The sequence below is a fragment of the Anser cygnoides genome, chromosome 17 (genome assembly GCF_040182565.1).
Source record: "Anser cygnoides isolate HZ-2024a breed goose chromosome 17, Taihu_goose_T2T_genome, whole genome shotgun sequence".
NCBI lineage: Eukaryota > Metazoa > Chordata > Aves > Anseriformes > Anatidae > Anser > Anser cygnoides.
The window spans coordinates 9,990,456-10,004,701 of NC_089889.1; the positions used below are offsets into that span (position 1 = coordinate 9,990,456).

The 14,246-nt window shown below is 46.3% G+C and overlaps 1 protein-coding gene across 2 annotated transcripts; it reads left to right on the top strand.

Annotated features, from left to right (window-relative positions):
* The first annotated feature begins 138 nt into the window (after positions 1 to 138).
* On the top strand, positions 139 to 11,820 carry SMARCB1 (SWI/SNF related, matrix associated, actin dependent regulator of chromatin, subfamily b, member 1). Of its 2 annotated transcripts, none has more exons than XM_066978672.1 (10): positions 139 to 363; positions 1,583 to 1,694; positions 2,366 to 2,395; positions 3,422 to 3,551; positions 4,136 to 4,273; positions 4,897 to 5,024; positions 5,589 to 5,755; positions 6,194 to 6,384; positions 10,359 to 10,525; positions 11,450 to 11,820. In XM_066978672.1, the coding sequence occupies exons 1-10, from the start codon at positions 271 to 273 to the stop codon at positions 11,455 to 11,457; spliced, it is 1,164 nt and encodes a 387-aa protein (XP_066834773.1). In that variant the 5' UTR covers positions 139 to 270; the 3' UTR covers positions 11,458 to 11,820. The 2 variants fall into 2 exon arrangements, with proteins under 2 accessions (XP_066834773.1, XP_066834774.1); XM_066978673.1 differs by having other exon boundaries at positions 141 to 363; positions 10,394 to 10,525.
* Positions 11,821 to 14,246: the final 2,426 nt, after the last annotated feature.

The window sequence follows — 14,246 nt, forward strand, 5'->3', positions numbered from 1 at the left end:
GGGCGGGCAGGGCCGGCTGCGGGCGGGCAGGGCGCGGGGCACCGGGCCGGGCAGGGGCCGGGCAGGGGCCGGGCAGGGCGGGGGGGGGCCGGGAAGGGCCGGGCCAGGCCGGGCCCGCCCCGCTCCGGGCGCTGCCGCCGCTGGGGGCCGCCGAGCGGGAGCATGCGCGGAGCCGAGCCCGAGTAGGCCGCGGCGCTGCTCCCGCCCGCTGCGCTCCGCCGCCGGCCCCTCAGCCCCCGCCAGGCCGCCGGGGCCGCCCCCGCCGCCGCGATGATGATGATGGCGCTGAGCAAAACGTTCGGGCAGAAGCCCGTCAAGTTCCAGCTGGAGGAGGACGGCGAGTTCTACATGATCGGCTCCGAGGTGCGGACAATGGGGCCGGGCGGCGGCGGGGGGAGCGGGGCCGGGGGGGGGCTGCGGGGCCGCCCGGCTGCGCGGAGCGGGACGGGGGCTCCGGGGGCTGAGCCCCGCCGCCGCACGGCGGCTCGCCCCGCTCCCGGCACGGTGCTCGGCCCGCTCTGGCCGCGGGGAGCCGGGACGAGGCCGCTTCAGCACCGCAGAAACCGCCACGGGTGGAAGCGGGGGGGGAAACAAGCGTGTTCCGGCCCCACCCGGTGGAGAAAGGGGGGTCCTGGGGGGCTGGGTCGGTGCTGGGCGCCTGCAGCGGGGCTCGGGGGCCTCCTGTGACAAGTGTGAGGGTTGTAAGAGCCGAGAAGTGCGAGGGTTGAAAGAGCCGTCGCTGCAGGCAGCACGTCGGTGAGATCGCTGTGCCACGCGCGTGGAAGAGGAAGAAGGGTCGCCTTTTCTGCCTGCCACTAATTCGTCTCTTGATGAGCAACAGATACAATTAAAATTTATCTGAACGTGGACGTTAAGATCAAAAAGACTCTTGTTAAGGAATAAAAGCCCTTTGTGGCAGGCTGTGAGCGTAGCACCCATCTGAAAAATTGGTTTCAGAGTCTATAAAATCCTGCTGTTGTTCAGCAAGGCTTGCTGTAGCCTTCAGCACAAGTGAGGACGTTGTGCCAGGAAGAGCAGAGCTGCTGTACAGATGTTAAGTAAGTTTGGAACAGGGTTTCTGGCAGTGATCATATTTTGCATGTTCAGAGGTTTTAAAATAAAACCAAAGGCAGTCTTGGGGTGTTTGCTCTATCCACGCAATGTCTGGATGGCACAGAGGTTCAATGTGAAAGTGACACTGTCAGAGAGCTGGGTATCTGGTTTGATTAAATTCCTACAGAGCATCGTGCATTGAAACAGCAATTGAAGTAACGTTAAAATTGTTCAAAAATACATGTAAACAAATGTGTTTTTTTTTCCTATTAAATTGATTTTTGTCAATAGATAGGACTTTGTTATCAGGCTAGTGAAATAAGAGCTCATAAAAGCTGTTTTCTGTATTGCTGCAAAAATTGTGTGTTATGATGCCAAACCCAACACGGTCAATTGCAAAAAACGTCTAAAAAAATCTTCTCCTGAGGTCTGGCGTCATTACAAAGAACTGAATTCATTTCAGCTTCTGCTCAGAATTTCTCTGAATGGAATACATTTCCAGGCTATGCTTCTGCTTTTCTTCCTGTAGGTGGGGAATTACCTGCGTATGTTTCGGGGTTCCCTGTACAAGAGATACCCCTCACTCTGGAGACGACTAGCCACTGTGGAAGAAAGGAAGAAGATAGTGGCATCTTCACATGGTGAGAAGATGAGTACTGAAGTCTGAAAGATTGCCTAGAAAAACTTTCTCTGAGGTTCAGAAGCTTCTGCAACTGTGAACATCGCTTTAGATTCACGCTGCAGAGGGCTTCATCACCTCGGTGATGGAGCAGCCTGCAGCAATGGCACATTAGCTCCTGGTTCTACCTTGCAGAGAATATGAACTGATCAAACATGATCTGAAATCAAAATGAGCCTTGTGGCTTTCCTGGGGTTGGCTGCATTCATCAAAATGCAAAAGCCACGTCTCAAAAATAAATACCATATTAGAAGAGACTTTTGTTGGCAGAGAGGGCCGTTTTTGTCCCTTTTTTCAAACAGGCAGGAATGTTGCAAGGATGTCCCATTGAAAATGTGCATCTTTACTTAACTTCTGTTCTTGCAAGGACTGAAAGTTTATGGCTCCCAGAATTTGTGGTGGTATGTTGCTACTGATGTAACTGCTACAGTAAGAATACAGCTGTCTTGGTGTTATAGTTGGTGGGAGACTAATAAAAAGCAGTTACATTTCTTAGCAATAGAACTTGTCGTGCACTCTTCAGGCCAAGGCATAATAAAAATAAATAGTTCATTCTAGACTTATGTCTCCTTCCTCCAAGTATCCTGGTGACCTGTTGCTCTTTTCTTTTTTTTTTTTTTTTTTTCCCAACAGAAAATCAGCGGTCTCACAGTCCCAGGAGATGTAAGTCTTATCTGTGTGTTGTTATTAGCTGTGCTAGAGTAGGAATCTCCACTGTGACCTTTGGTGCTGTTACAATATACATTAATGTCTCATCCTCTTCCTCTGATCTCTCCCTGTGGTCGTCCTAATTGTGCATCCTCATCACATGCTGAACTTTTCTTTCTCAGAACATTAAGGGACTCTCAGACGCAGATGGTTTGTGCAATTCAGCAAGATCTGTCCTGAGGTTCTCCCCCTTTTCCAAGTCTTGCTGGTTTGTGCTCCCCTGGCTTAGCTTTCATAGATGTCCAATGTGTCTGTCCAGTGACTTGCTTTTCTATTGACCGTTAACTCTCCATTTCCAACCTTAAATCCACCGAGGATTTATAGTTTTCTGGGCTTTTCCCCTCAGAAGGTTGTGAAAAAGATTTTACATCATTGTAGATGTGCAGAGCTAAACCATGTGATTGCAGAGGGCAACGCAGGGTAGGAAAAAAATGTTTTTCTCCCCTTAAATAAAGGCACATTAGATAAGCTTTAAAACTAATGTTTATGAGGATTTAAGGACTTTTTTCCAGGTGTTTTGGATTTTTTTTTTTGCTAACATTCTTTTCCATCTCAAGTAAATCTCCTAGAAGAAACGAGTACATTCTGTAAATAAGTTACACCCTGGAAGAACTAGGTTCATCCACGGTTGATAAAAGCTACATCTTAGTCCTCTAGTCGAATGTCTCCCTACTCTAGAAGCCCAGTACAGTTCCCAGAGTCTCCTGGTAAATCCAATCTGCAAAGTAGGTTTAGGATGCTATTGTGAAGTACAGTGATGATAATTGAGAGAAGCCCATGCAATTCTAACTCTCGTGTCCGGACTCCTTCTGCAAGAAGACAAATGAAGCCCAAAGTACTTTTGTGTCACACACTCACACCATTTGGTAACTTATTGTTGTCCCACCTGGCAGGAAGGGCTTTTCACTCTTCAGCTTATTAATGCCATATTGCTATGTAGTACTTTTCCATGTTAATTACTGGTATCTTTCTCGGTAATAGATCACGGCTATACGACATTAGCCACTAGTGTGACACTGTTAAAGGCCTCTGAAGTGGAAGAGATCTTGGATGGAAATGATGAGAAGTACAAGGCAGTGTCTATCAGCACAGAACCTCCCACCTACCTCAGGTAACCAGCACTGGTGAGGGCCAACATCAGAACAGAGCTGCTTGGAAGGTGTTGGCGTGGATAAGAAATGCTGTCCTGTCCCATCAGAAATCACATAAACCCAGGGCCTCGCCCAGGAGGATGCTTGCCCGTCTGTGCTAGCATACATTTACAGAGTTGGGCGAATGAAGATCTTCAGAATGTAAGGATTAGGTTACTGCCCACGTACAACAGGAAGAAAAACATTAGTGTTTGATGATGCAGCTCATTTTGCAATTGCTCCATTCCAATTGTAACAGATGTTTTGCAGAACACTCCGTACACGTACCGTCTGCTGAGACGTCATATTTCTCAGCAGCCCCTCTGTAAATACAGACAGAAAATCCAAATATGAACCTAGTATTTATAATGGCACACCTGGCTTCATATATGAGGAATAGTTATGATCTGGAGAATGGGCTTCCTGGAGGCTAGGCTAGTGTGGAACATGAGTTCTCAGTCGAACTATCATTAGGCAGGAGCTTGTAATTTAAAATTATACTATCCCTTAAATAACAGCACTGGTGTTCAGGGTCTGTAGGTTAACATCCATTCTTCTTCTTCAGAGAACAGAAGGCAAAGAGGAACAACCAGTGGGTGCCGACTTTGCCCAACAGCTCTCATCACCTGGATGCGGTGCCGTGCTCTACAACGATTAACAGAAATCGCATGGGCAGGGATAAGAAGAGGACTTTCCCTCTGTGGTAAGCTTCCTTCTTCTGAAAAGCATAGTCACCAGCATGACGTACTGCCAGGGTCTGCATTTCTTCTCTAATACATGAGGCCTACAGTTCCCTAAATTGGAGGTTCTTAGTTCAACTGTATGCCATGAGGCTCTTCTTTACAGCAGCCATCTGTGGCTCAGAGAGGAGGCTTTCCTTCTGTCAGGAAAATGGTCGATACGTTTCCTGATCAGTTCCTTGTACTTTCTGCTGATTCGCTAAGCATTTGTCATTTGAGGAGTCTGCATACCCTCTCTGCAAAGGACTGAGACTGCCTCTCATTGACATATTCCTGTAGCTTTAATTTATTCGTTGAAAAAGGCTGCTTTCATTTTCCATGTAAAAGTTGAGGAAAACAGGATAAAACATTGTCTTAGAAAGGCATCCTTGTTTTATTTGCAGAAATGTATTAAGATAGGTGCATAAAAGGTGATAAACTCGCTATTGGTTGCCATAGCTTTGTACCCCTGTCCTGAGGAGTCTGTCTCAAGACTGGGGAGTTGGAGTATGGGGATGGTTTCCAACAAACAGCTCCTTCTTTCTATGGAGGATGCCAGATGTATCATTTTCTAGCGCAAATACTGTATTGTTGCTCTTTGTATTAGCTTTGATGACCATGACCCAGCAGTCATCCATGAGAATGCATCCCAGCCGGAGGTTCTGGTTCCAATCAGGCTCGATATGGAAATTGATGGGCAGAAACTCAGAGATGCGTTTACATGGAACATGAATGGTATGTAGGAAGGAGGGTTTCCTGAGGCTGGAGAGATACTGTTGCATTCATCACTGAGTATGAAGAGAGAACAAGCATGAGCCCCATACACACAAAGCTTTAAAGCCCTGCCACTTGGTGGGTTGTGGTCAGCTCTCATGTCTCATAGCAGATGCCCTGCCACTTCCATGAGTTCCAGTTGTTCCTGGATGCATGTAGTCTGAAGAGTTTAACTGGCTTGTTCTCCTGACCCGGTTCATCAGCTCAGCAGCATAATGGAACTACTCTGTCAGCTGCAATACTTAAATACCAAACAATTAATATGTATGGTTCCTTTACATATGTGGATTATTAGACTGTAGCTGTGTTATCTCCATGGGGCAAGTAAAGAAAGCTGATACAGGTCAAATCCCTGTGTCAGTGTGCACGTGTACAACCCTGGGACAAAAGCCCCTTTCATCAGCAAAAGGTGATGCGTTTAGAATTCCCCTCTTCACACTATAAGCTTAATTTTGTGTATTCTGTAAATGGCAGGCATTGGTGGCTGAGAAAGTTAAGTGTCTGTTTGTTCTTGTTCTGTATCAGAAAAGCTAATGACCCCAGAAATGTTCTCTGAGATTCTTTGCGATGACCTGGATTTGAATCCTCTGACGTTTGTCCCTGCTATTGCCTCTGCCATCCGACAACAGATCGAGTCATACCCAACGGACAGTATTCTAGAAGATCAGTCAGACCAACGAGTTATTATTAAGGTAATACAGGAAAGCAGTAGAATGAGAGCCGAACCAATTGCATTTCTCTGGTTATGTTACAGTGAAGGAGGAGTACAAAGGCTTCTCTCAAAGCCAAGGAGCTCTTAATTCCAGTCCTGTGTCCAGATTAGATTTTGTCCTTTGTATTGAGAACAAGACCACGGTAGCAGATTACTAAACATTCATGTGCCAACCCCTGAGATGATGAAAGAGTTCATTTAAAGCATTGTGGTTTCCTTTGTAAGAACTGAACCTTGGTGACCAAAGCTGAGTTGTCTTTTGTTACTGAACTTAAGAATTCAATTAAGGAGCGCTGTAGATGTAATGAACTAGGAGTTACTTCTCCACTTCTCCAGCCTCCACCTCCTAAGTTAAATTACCTTTGACAAGCTATTGCAAGAGATGGAAACAAATGACTTGTTCTTTCCTTGTCTCCAGCTAAACATCCATGTAGGGAACATCTCCCTTGTAGACCAGTTCGAATGGGATATGTCAGAGAAGGAGAATTCACCAGAGAAGTTTGCCTTGAAGCTGTGCTCAGAGCTTGGTCTGGGCGGGGAGTTTGTCACTACTATTGCCTACAGCATCCGAGGACAGCTGAGTTGGCATCAGAAGACATACGCCTTCAGGTACAGAACTGTCACCTTCCTAGCAGGGGTGTGGATGTGTGTTCTTACTCGTGGCCATTAGCATCAGTGAATCTTGAACAGCCGACCTGATGCAGAAAGTTTAATTTGAAATTGGTCCTTAGGGCTTACGCCCACTCTATCCTCCTCTACTTTTTTTTTTTTTCCATGGCAACAGTGTTTGGCTTCTCACATTCATGTGCCCACTGGCTCATAAAACCACCTTCTTTTTAAACAAGTTTATCAGATGAGAAATATGTAGGGCGCAACTAAAGCCCTTTTCTTTCTTGGACATCATTTTGTATATTTCATCATCGAGAGATCTCCATAGAGACAGTATCATTTAAAGACCATTACTTGCGCAAAGTTAGCAGTGTAGACAGTTTCCTTTTTTCCTCAGTGTTTTGGGTGGCTGTCTGCCTTGAAGTGACTGTGTCACACATCACAGGATGGTTAGATGTTACTGGTGAGGTGCAAGAGGCACGTTAGAGCATCGTGTACTGCTTGTATGAAATAGGTGGACTCTTCTGGATAACAGGAATGTTAGTGGTGGATCTAACCAAAGCACTCGGAACATTAGTGACACTTGTGTAGTCACATCTCAGACACAGTCCTCTCTCTGGTTGTCACTGGCTGCCTAACTGGTGAACAAATGAAGCAGTTTGATCTAGCGCCTGCTGTGTTTTGTTCTAAAGTAGAGCCTGGTGCAGCTCAACCAGCCTCTGCTTTTGCTCAAGTATCTTTTGGTGGGGCATGTCAGTGAAACATCAGCTTTTGCCACAGAGAGGAAGGCTGTTGTAACGGACAGTGACAGAACACCTTGTACCTCCTTCTTCTAATGTATATGAATGACCAGTGCTTTTCTGTTTATGAGCTCTGCCTGACTTGGGCCTTACACTCTCCCAAGCCTTAGTATTTTGAGCTAGAGCAGACTGACACTGTAGCTCTCTACCCTGGCTGAAGTTAAAGTTGGCTTGATCAGAGGCTGTTCTCATAGCTGGAATGCAGCAGTGTCAGGTTTGATTAGTCAGCTTTGTAACTTGTCTCCTAATAATAATCATTTCCAGTTGTGCCGTGCCGTGTTCTGTGGCAAGTTACTGTACTGATGTTATCCTCCATATGTTGCTGAGTCTGCAGTCTGTAAATATCCCTTAATGCGTGCTGGCGGGTTTTTTTTGACCTCGCGCCATGGTGTTACTTGAGGAAGTTTGAGAGTTCAGCAAATGATGTATTTGCAGAGGTGGGGGAAAGGTGCTGTTGACACCAGTTCTGAAGAGGTCGATTTAAGGAAACTTGCTTCTAAAATGATCCCCAATGTGGTTCATATTAGACAATGGAGAGGGGCTCTTGACCACACGGAAACTGAACTCTTAGCATAGAGGTGGGGAGGTGACGTCTACGTTGCCATCCATGACAGCGGATTGATATTTGCAGATCCCTTGTGGGATCACATCACCTGTAAGAGCAATGGGTATGTGCTCCAGAGAACTGATGAGGTAATAGATGGCAATGTGATGCCTTTCCTGTGCCACTTTCCTGTGCTTTTTCTCCTATTGCAGATATCTGAATCCCAAAATTAATCTGTGTACATACTTAATTGTTGGGGGGGCTCATTTCTCCCTTTGTATCGATCTTTCTAACTCACGGCAAGTAAGGTTTTATTCAACACTATCCAGGCTCTCGCAGGTGTATCAGATTAATGCCAAATTTACATTATGCTCTCTAAAAAACATATATCCATCTCTAGTTGCTAAGGAGTGCTTCAATTTAGGGGTAGTTGAAATAGGTAGATTTCAGGCCTTCTTTAGCTTGTTGCAGTATTGTAAAGGGGGAGAATCAAAAACAGGAAGAGGAACCCCAAAAGAACAACATACATAGCCATGAACTGTTCAGAGGGAAAAACACTTAATTTAAGCCTTGTTTTGTGTCATAGTACAAACATGCCCTCTTATTCCCTCTTTTCTTCCTGCAAAGGAGTACTTCTGAAACCTTCCTGTTGATTAATGATATTTGGGTTTTGTGGTTGGTTAGTTCCTGAATTCCCAAACCACAGGAGTGGGGGTTGTTCCGAAGTCATTCCACCGATGTAAGGAAAGGGTCTGCTTCAGATATATCAAAAGAACCTTAATATCTCCAGGGACTGGGGGTTTGAGAAGTCATGAGCCTCTTAATCATCTGAGGGAGAGGTGAAACTCTTGTTTAGTTGATGAACTCCAGGGCTGTCCTTTCAGCTGGCCTGCTCTGTGCAAAACAAAGAACTTGAGAGCCCAGTGGAAGTGGCAGGACAGGAAGCAGGCAGGTAATGATGCATGCGGGATTTTCAGGGGGATGGTGTGCTGCAGTGCTTCCTGCCTCGTTGCTGACTTGTTTCTAGGGGCAGCGCACAGTGCTTCATAGCCAGGGCTTTGCCTTCCAGACCGGAGTGACGCTCCCATCTCACACCAAGCCCACTTGCCTGAGGAGCTGCCCTTCTAAAGGAAACCTGGGTATTGGTGTGCCTGTGACACTACTGCCACTTGGACTCCACTCTCCAGTGGAAATCCTGCAGCTGACAGGGCGTTGCAGTCATTCTGCCAGCACCTCTTGTTTAAAAAAACAATGGGGGGGGTGTAGCTCTGTTTCTTTAGAGGTTAGGAGCTGAGGGAGGATTTTTCATTTTATGTCTGATTCTATGCTACAGAAACAGGGATGGCTTGCACATAAGCTATGCTCACAAGGCTAGCTTTACAGCCCCTATTTAATTCTAGTGGGTGCTCAGCGCTGAGCACAGTAAAAGAGGTAGAGACCATATTACCAAGTCAAGATCTAGCAGTTAGTCTGGAATTTGTAGCATGTTGTGGCTAAGATGAATTTCCTGGATTTGATTGTTGCTTGGTGGACATCCACAATCCTGGAGGTAGATCTGACTAAAGTTTCCTCCCAGAATCAGATACCAAACGCTTTGGATTAATTTTTTGTTTAATAGCTTTGATATAGATTGTTCCCGTGGCGATCAGCATTTGAGTTCCTTCCTGTGGCTGAGACAGCCATGTGTGAGTGCTGAAATCCTGCGTGGAGGCATGTCCCTGGGGAAGGATCTGGATCTTGCACACAGCTGCGGGAGGGCTCCTCGTACACACACACTTGCGCGGCTCAGGCTGAGCTGCTTTCTAGAATTCAAAGCAAACATTTACATTCTGAGGCTCCTCTGTATTTATGCTGGGCTTCCAGTTCCACTGTCAATATTTGGGAAGCTACTCCTGGTCAGTTCCTGTTGACTTTTACTGAAAAGTGGCTAATGAAGCAGTAAACATTTTTGTGCATGTGATAATACAGCTGTTCGGGGCAGACAGATCTCTGAGGAGCAATCTTGTGATCTGGGACTGAGCTGTGTGCTTCATTGGTCGTGCTGGGTGTAACCAGTCTCTGGTTGCAACAGCAGGTCCTAAAAGACAACACTTTCCATAGCAACTGGGAGAACAATCCTCGTTCTGCTGTCAGGTTCCCATTCTGCCAGGCTCCCAGAAAGCCAGACGTGCCAGGGAAGAGCTGTTAGAAGTGTACTAGGCAAACTGCAGCTAGGAAGTGAGAGTTAAGAATAGCAGAACTAGATGTAAGAGCCCCCTTGACAGTACCTGCTCAGCTATTGCTCTGGGAAAAGTGCTCCCCGCATCAATAAACAGATAGGAACATTGCCTGTGCTGTGTTTGAACACTGTGAGCAAGGTACATAATGGCCTTAATGGGAGTGAAGTGCTTCAGCCACAGTAGCTTTGATGTACCCCCTCTCTTGTGGTTATAGAGAGGTAATAATTGGTCTCCCAGAAACTTCAGGCTCCACCAGATGGTAACTGTCTGTCCCTGGCGTACTTCTGAGAACCAGACTGGGCTAAGTGGGGCTAAAAGCGAACACTGAAGCCTGAAAAACTTTTAATGCTCTGTTGTGCTTGTGTCTTGGATCTGGGCTGATAACCCAGAGGTAACTGTGACCACTGACAGGTCTTGCTTTGTTGCCTTCTGCCCTGCCGCTGCAGCGAGAACCCTTTGCCGACTGTGGAAATCGCGATTCGCAACACGGGGGATGCTGACCAGTGGTGCCCTCTTCTGGAAACCCTCACAGATGCTGAGATGGAGAAGAAGATCAGAGACCAGGACAGAAATACAAGGTGCTGCCACTCGTTCAGACAGTTCTCATTCTGGCCTGTCTTTAAGACAGAAGTTAAAAGCTTTGATGTTTGTCTCTCTCTTCTGAGAGCCAACTGGCAGGATTTCAAACTCGCACACCACAACAGAAACTCATAGCCTTTTTGCTTCAGGTTATTAAGTTGTTATCACCTCACTCCACAAATATGTAGTGTCTATTTTAACCATCTCCTGCTTGAAGCAAAGTTTCCTTTTTTTTTTTTCCCTTGAGCTCTCTGCTTGTAAGGGGGATTTGTCTCTGTAGGAAGGCATTCATCAAAAACACTGGAGTTTCGTGCACTCTCAGGCTAACTAGCGTCCTGCCACAAGGCTTCCTTTTATGTAGGATAAAGTGCTGTTTGATGTAGGAACGGAGGAACGGGCAAGGTCCCAGCTCCGGCCTGATTGATGTTGACCTGTTTGTCAGCATGGGAGCACTTCCATGGTTCCAGGAAGAGCTCTGCTTGCCGTAGAGACCCACTAAGCAGTGTTCAACAGGAAGTCAAGAGCACTTGCTCCTACTTGGTTAAATTGCTTTTGGCAGGTATAAGTGAACTGCTAGAATCTCTCCAAAAGATACGTTATGGGAACAGTAAATGTGCTGTCTCAGCTCTTTCTCAGGAGTATTTTTCTGCTGATGAACACATTCAGAATGGTTTTGCTTCTCAGCTGTGGCTGAATAGTTCTCAGTAGCAGTTGGTTTTATCCCACTTAATGAGCAAAATTGCCCTAAAAGCTGTTGCTGAATAGTGTCGTGGCAGGGGCACTCTCAAGTGACCAAGGAATTCCATCTGGGCAATAAATCTAAGGAGATCACAAAGCTGTGGTAACCTCCCCGAAAGCGTCAGTTTTAGTAAGACGTCACACGACTAACACAACACTTACTGTACCTCTTTCTCTCTTCCTAGGCGCATGAGACGTTTGGCCAATACTGCTCCAGCCTGGTAAACCTCCCGTTGTGACACTGGTGCTCTTCCTACAGACTTCATCCATACTCCTCTCCCCAGATGGATCTAGGATTGGCAGGGGTCTTTCTGTCCCTGATGGGGACACACATTCCACTTGCCAAGAGTTCCCAGTACTGCTGACTTCTGCCCCCATCCCCTCCACCTAAATGCCACGTACCAGGAATGCTGCATTAGCACATGATCTAGCTGAGACCTGTGGCAGCTGTTGGAGCCCTTATATACCTGTGTGTGGACAGTGTAAAGATTCTTTTGTATAGGTGCAACATGCACTATTAGGACAACTTTTTAAATAAAAGGAATGCATACTGCTAGGTTGAGTTCAGTAAGTTTTAAATGAGTGGTGATCTCACACTGGTTTTGTCCTGTTACAGCAACTGAGCAGTCCCAGGGCCTAATAATAATGCTGAACACCCGCATGCATTCAGTTTTCCTAAAGCATGAAGGAAACTTTTTCTTCAACAGGTAAAACAGTCTGAAATATTTTTGCTGCAGGGATAAAGTGATAATGAGGCTTGGAAGATGCAACTGACTCTAAAGGATGGGTCTAAGCTGTTGCCCTACTTGGTACAGCCTGCAGTGAACTCAAGCGTCCAGCTGCCTTAATTGACAGTGATAGAACAGTTTGTGACTCAGTTAAGGTAACATTAATTTCCGTCAGCCATTAGCCTGGTGAAGTGTGATGTTTCCAACCCTTTTTTCTGTGAAAACTGCAGCTGGAAGACAGTCTCTCTGAACTGGTACAGAAGTTAAAGTCTGCACTCACCAAATGAGACTGCAGCTTCTCTTCAACAAGTGGCTTTGCTGTGGTCACTAGCAACCCACACAGCTGCCAGTTACAGCACACAGCATCCAAAACAAAGTGCATGGTCTTGAATACCCTTAGCACTGCAGTGTCAGGATTTTGCAACCCTAGGAACAGCCTGTTTCCCTGGAGAGCTTAAAACAAAATTCATTGAACTTTAAAAAAAAAAAAATCAAGCTTGCTTAAAAAACTAAGAATCTATCTTGCTGCTGCAGTACACCAGTTCTCTGATGGAGTTCCTACCCTTCACTCCAAGGAACTGACAAGCACTGCTAGCAGGGCAGATCTTGCTGGCAGCCTGACAGCTTCATTCAGGCCTTTATGATAAAGCCAATCAGTTTTACAATACTTGCTTGTCCACCCACACTGCTAGCACAGTCAAAATCTGTTTTCTGGCTTTAATTTATCATGTTTAGACTCGAGTAATGCAGAGCCAGCTCTGATTCCTGGGTGGGAGGGAACTTCTTCCAGATATTAGCCTGCAGAAACCAAGAACTTGTAGTTTAACAATTAATATTATTGCAGCCTTAGCCTAGACTCCTGGGCCAGAGTGGTATGCTATCCCTTATTCCTTATTGCAGAGGGTGAAAGATAGTTCAGTGCATGAAACAAAACCTGGAATTCCTGCTGCCTCCCATGCAGAATGGGTTTTGCCTTGTGGACATTAAGAACTTGAGTTCTTCCTGAGAACACTTCAGCCTCTTTGTTATGATCAGGTGCCTCTTCTGCAAAGAGCCTCTTCAGGGAATGTGATCAAAACAAGTACAAAACTGCCGTAGCCTTAAACCTAGCATCAGGCGTGCATTTTTTGAATTGCTGTGAAGCTTGCGGTTAAGTAACCCTAAACTTCACAATGAGGTATGGACAAAAGCACACAAAGATGAGAGCTTCTGTCGGGGTTTATGAGCACCTCCCTCTGCTTCTCGAGACCCAGAGAAGCTGTGGGAATTTCCCCTCCAAGCAGCCAGAGACAAGACAGGGAAGTCCAGGGGGCCAGGTCCCAGAAAGATGAGAACAGCCTGCTTTGTCCAAGCATCACAACTACCAGGAAACAGCTGGGAGCAGCTTTCCCACCCTGTAATTACAGCTCCTTAGTTTAATCCTAGCCCCCACCAAGCACAGTCCAGCTTCTACATCTCACAGCTGCAGTTCTGCAGACCTTACAGACAAAACTTTTCCAGGGACTGAAACACCAGCTGCGCATTAGGTCATGTGCAAAGCACACAGCAAGCACTTGTCTAGTCTGAGGCCACTTAGCCCCTGGTACCTCTCTGCCCCCTAGAAAAAGATCACCATCTGTATGCTGCTTTCATCCGCTTCCTAGAGGGAAACGTAAGTGCAGCAAAACAGCTTGTTCAAGTTTTTCACAAACAAGCTGTTTTCATGGGAAGCCCACAAAGGAGGTGAGAGTGGGGTGGCTGTGATTTAATCTTCCTTTGCCACAGGGCTCCTGTATCGTGTTTACCTGGATGCTGGTTACTCACATTTCTGCAGCTTTAGCGGTGGCTTGCAAGCAGGCAGCTGAGCAGAGGGCACAGCTAACAGCTATCGTAAGATACTCTGCAGGTTTACTTAAGCTTCTGAGGTGGGGTAGCAGCACACATGCACTAACCTAGCAAGAATGATCAAAATCCATTTAGTCCAGCTGTTATGTTAGACTAATTTGTTTAGTTTCCTCTAAAATTCAGAGGCTTCATTCCAGAACTAAGAAATGCAACAGGAGTGGAATTACGGGCATGTTTAGGCAGCCTTTATTACTGGTGTCAAGTGCTACTTCCAGTCACTGACTAGAATGAGCTTCCAGCTCTGTTCCCTGTCCCTTTTTTCCAGGCATCCCTTTCTCCAACCAGACCTCACTGCCCTTCTCATACTCTGCAGTAATGCTTACAGCAGAGGAGAAGGACATCTTACAGCTAGACTAAATCTTGCCCACAA

Excerpts from the sequence above, each read along its gene's own strand:
- SMARCB1 (XM_066978672.1), top strand. The coding sequence starts at position 271 with ATGATGATGATGGCGCTGAGCAAAACGTTCGGGCAGAAGCCCGTCAAG. Across the intron at positions 1,695-2,365 it reads GATAGTGGCATCTTCACATG|AAAATCAGCGGTCTCACAGT; the intron begins GTGAGAAGATGA and ends TTTTCCCAACAG. Across the intron at positions 5,756-6,193 it reads ACCAACGAGTTATTATTAAG|CTAAACATCCATGTAGGGAA; the intron begins GTAATACAGGAA and ends CCTTGTCTCCAG.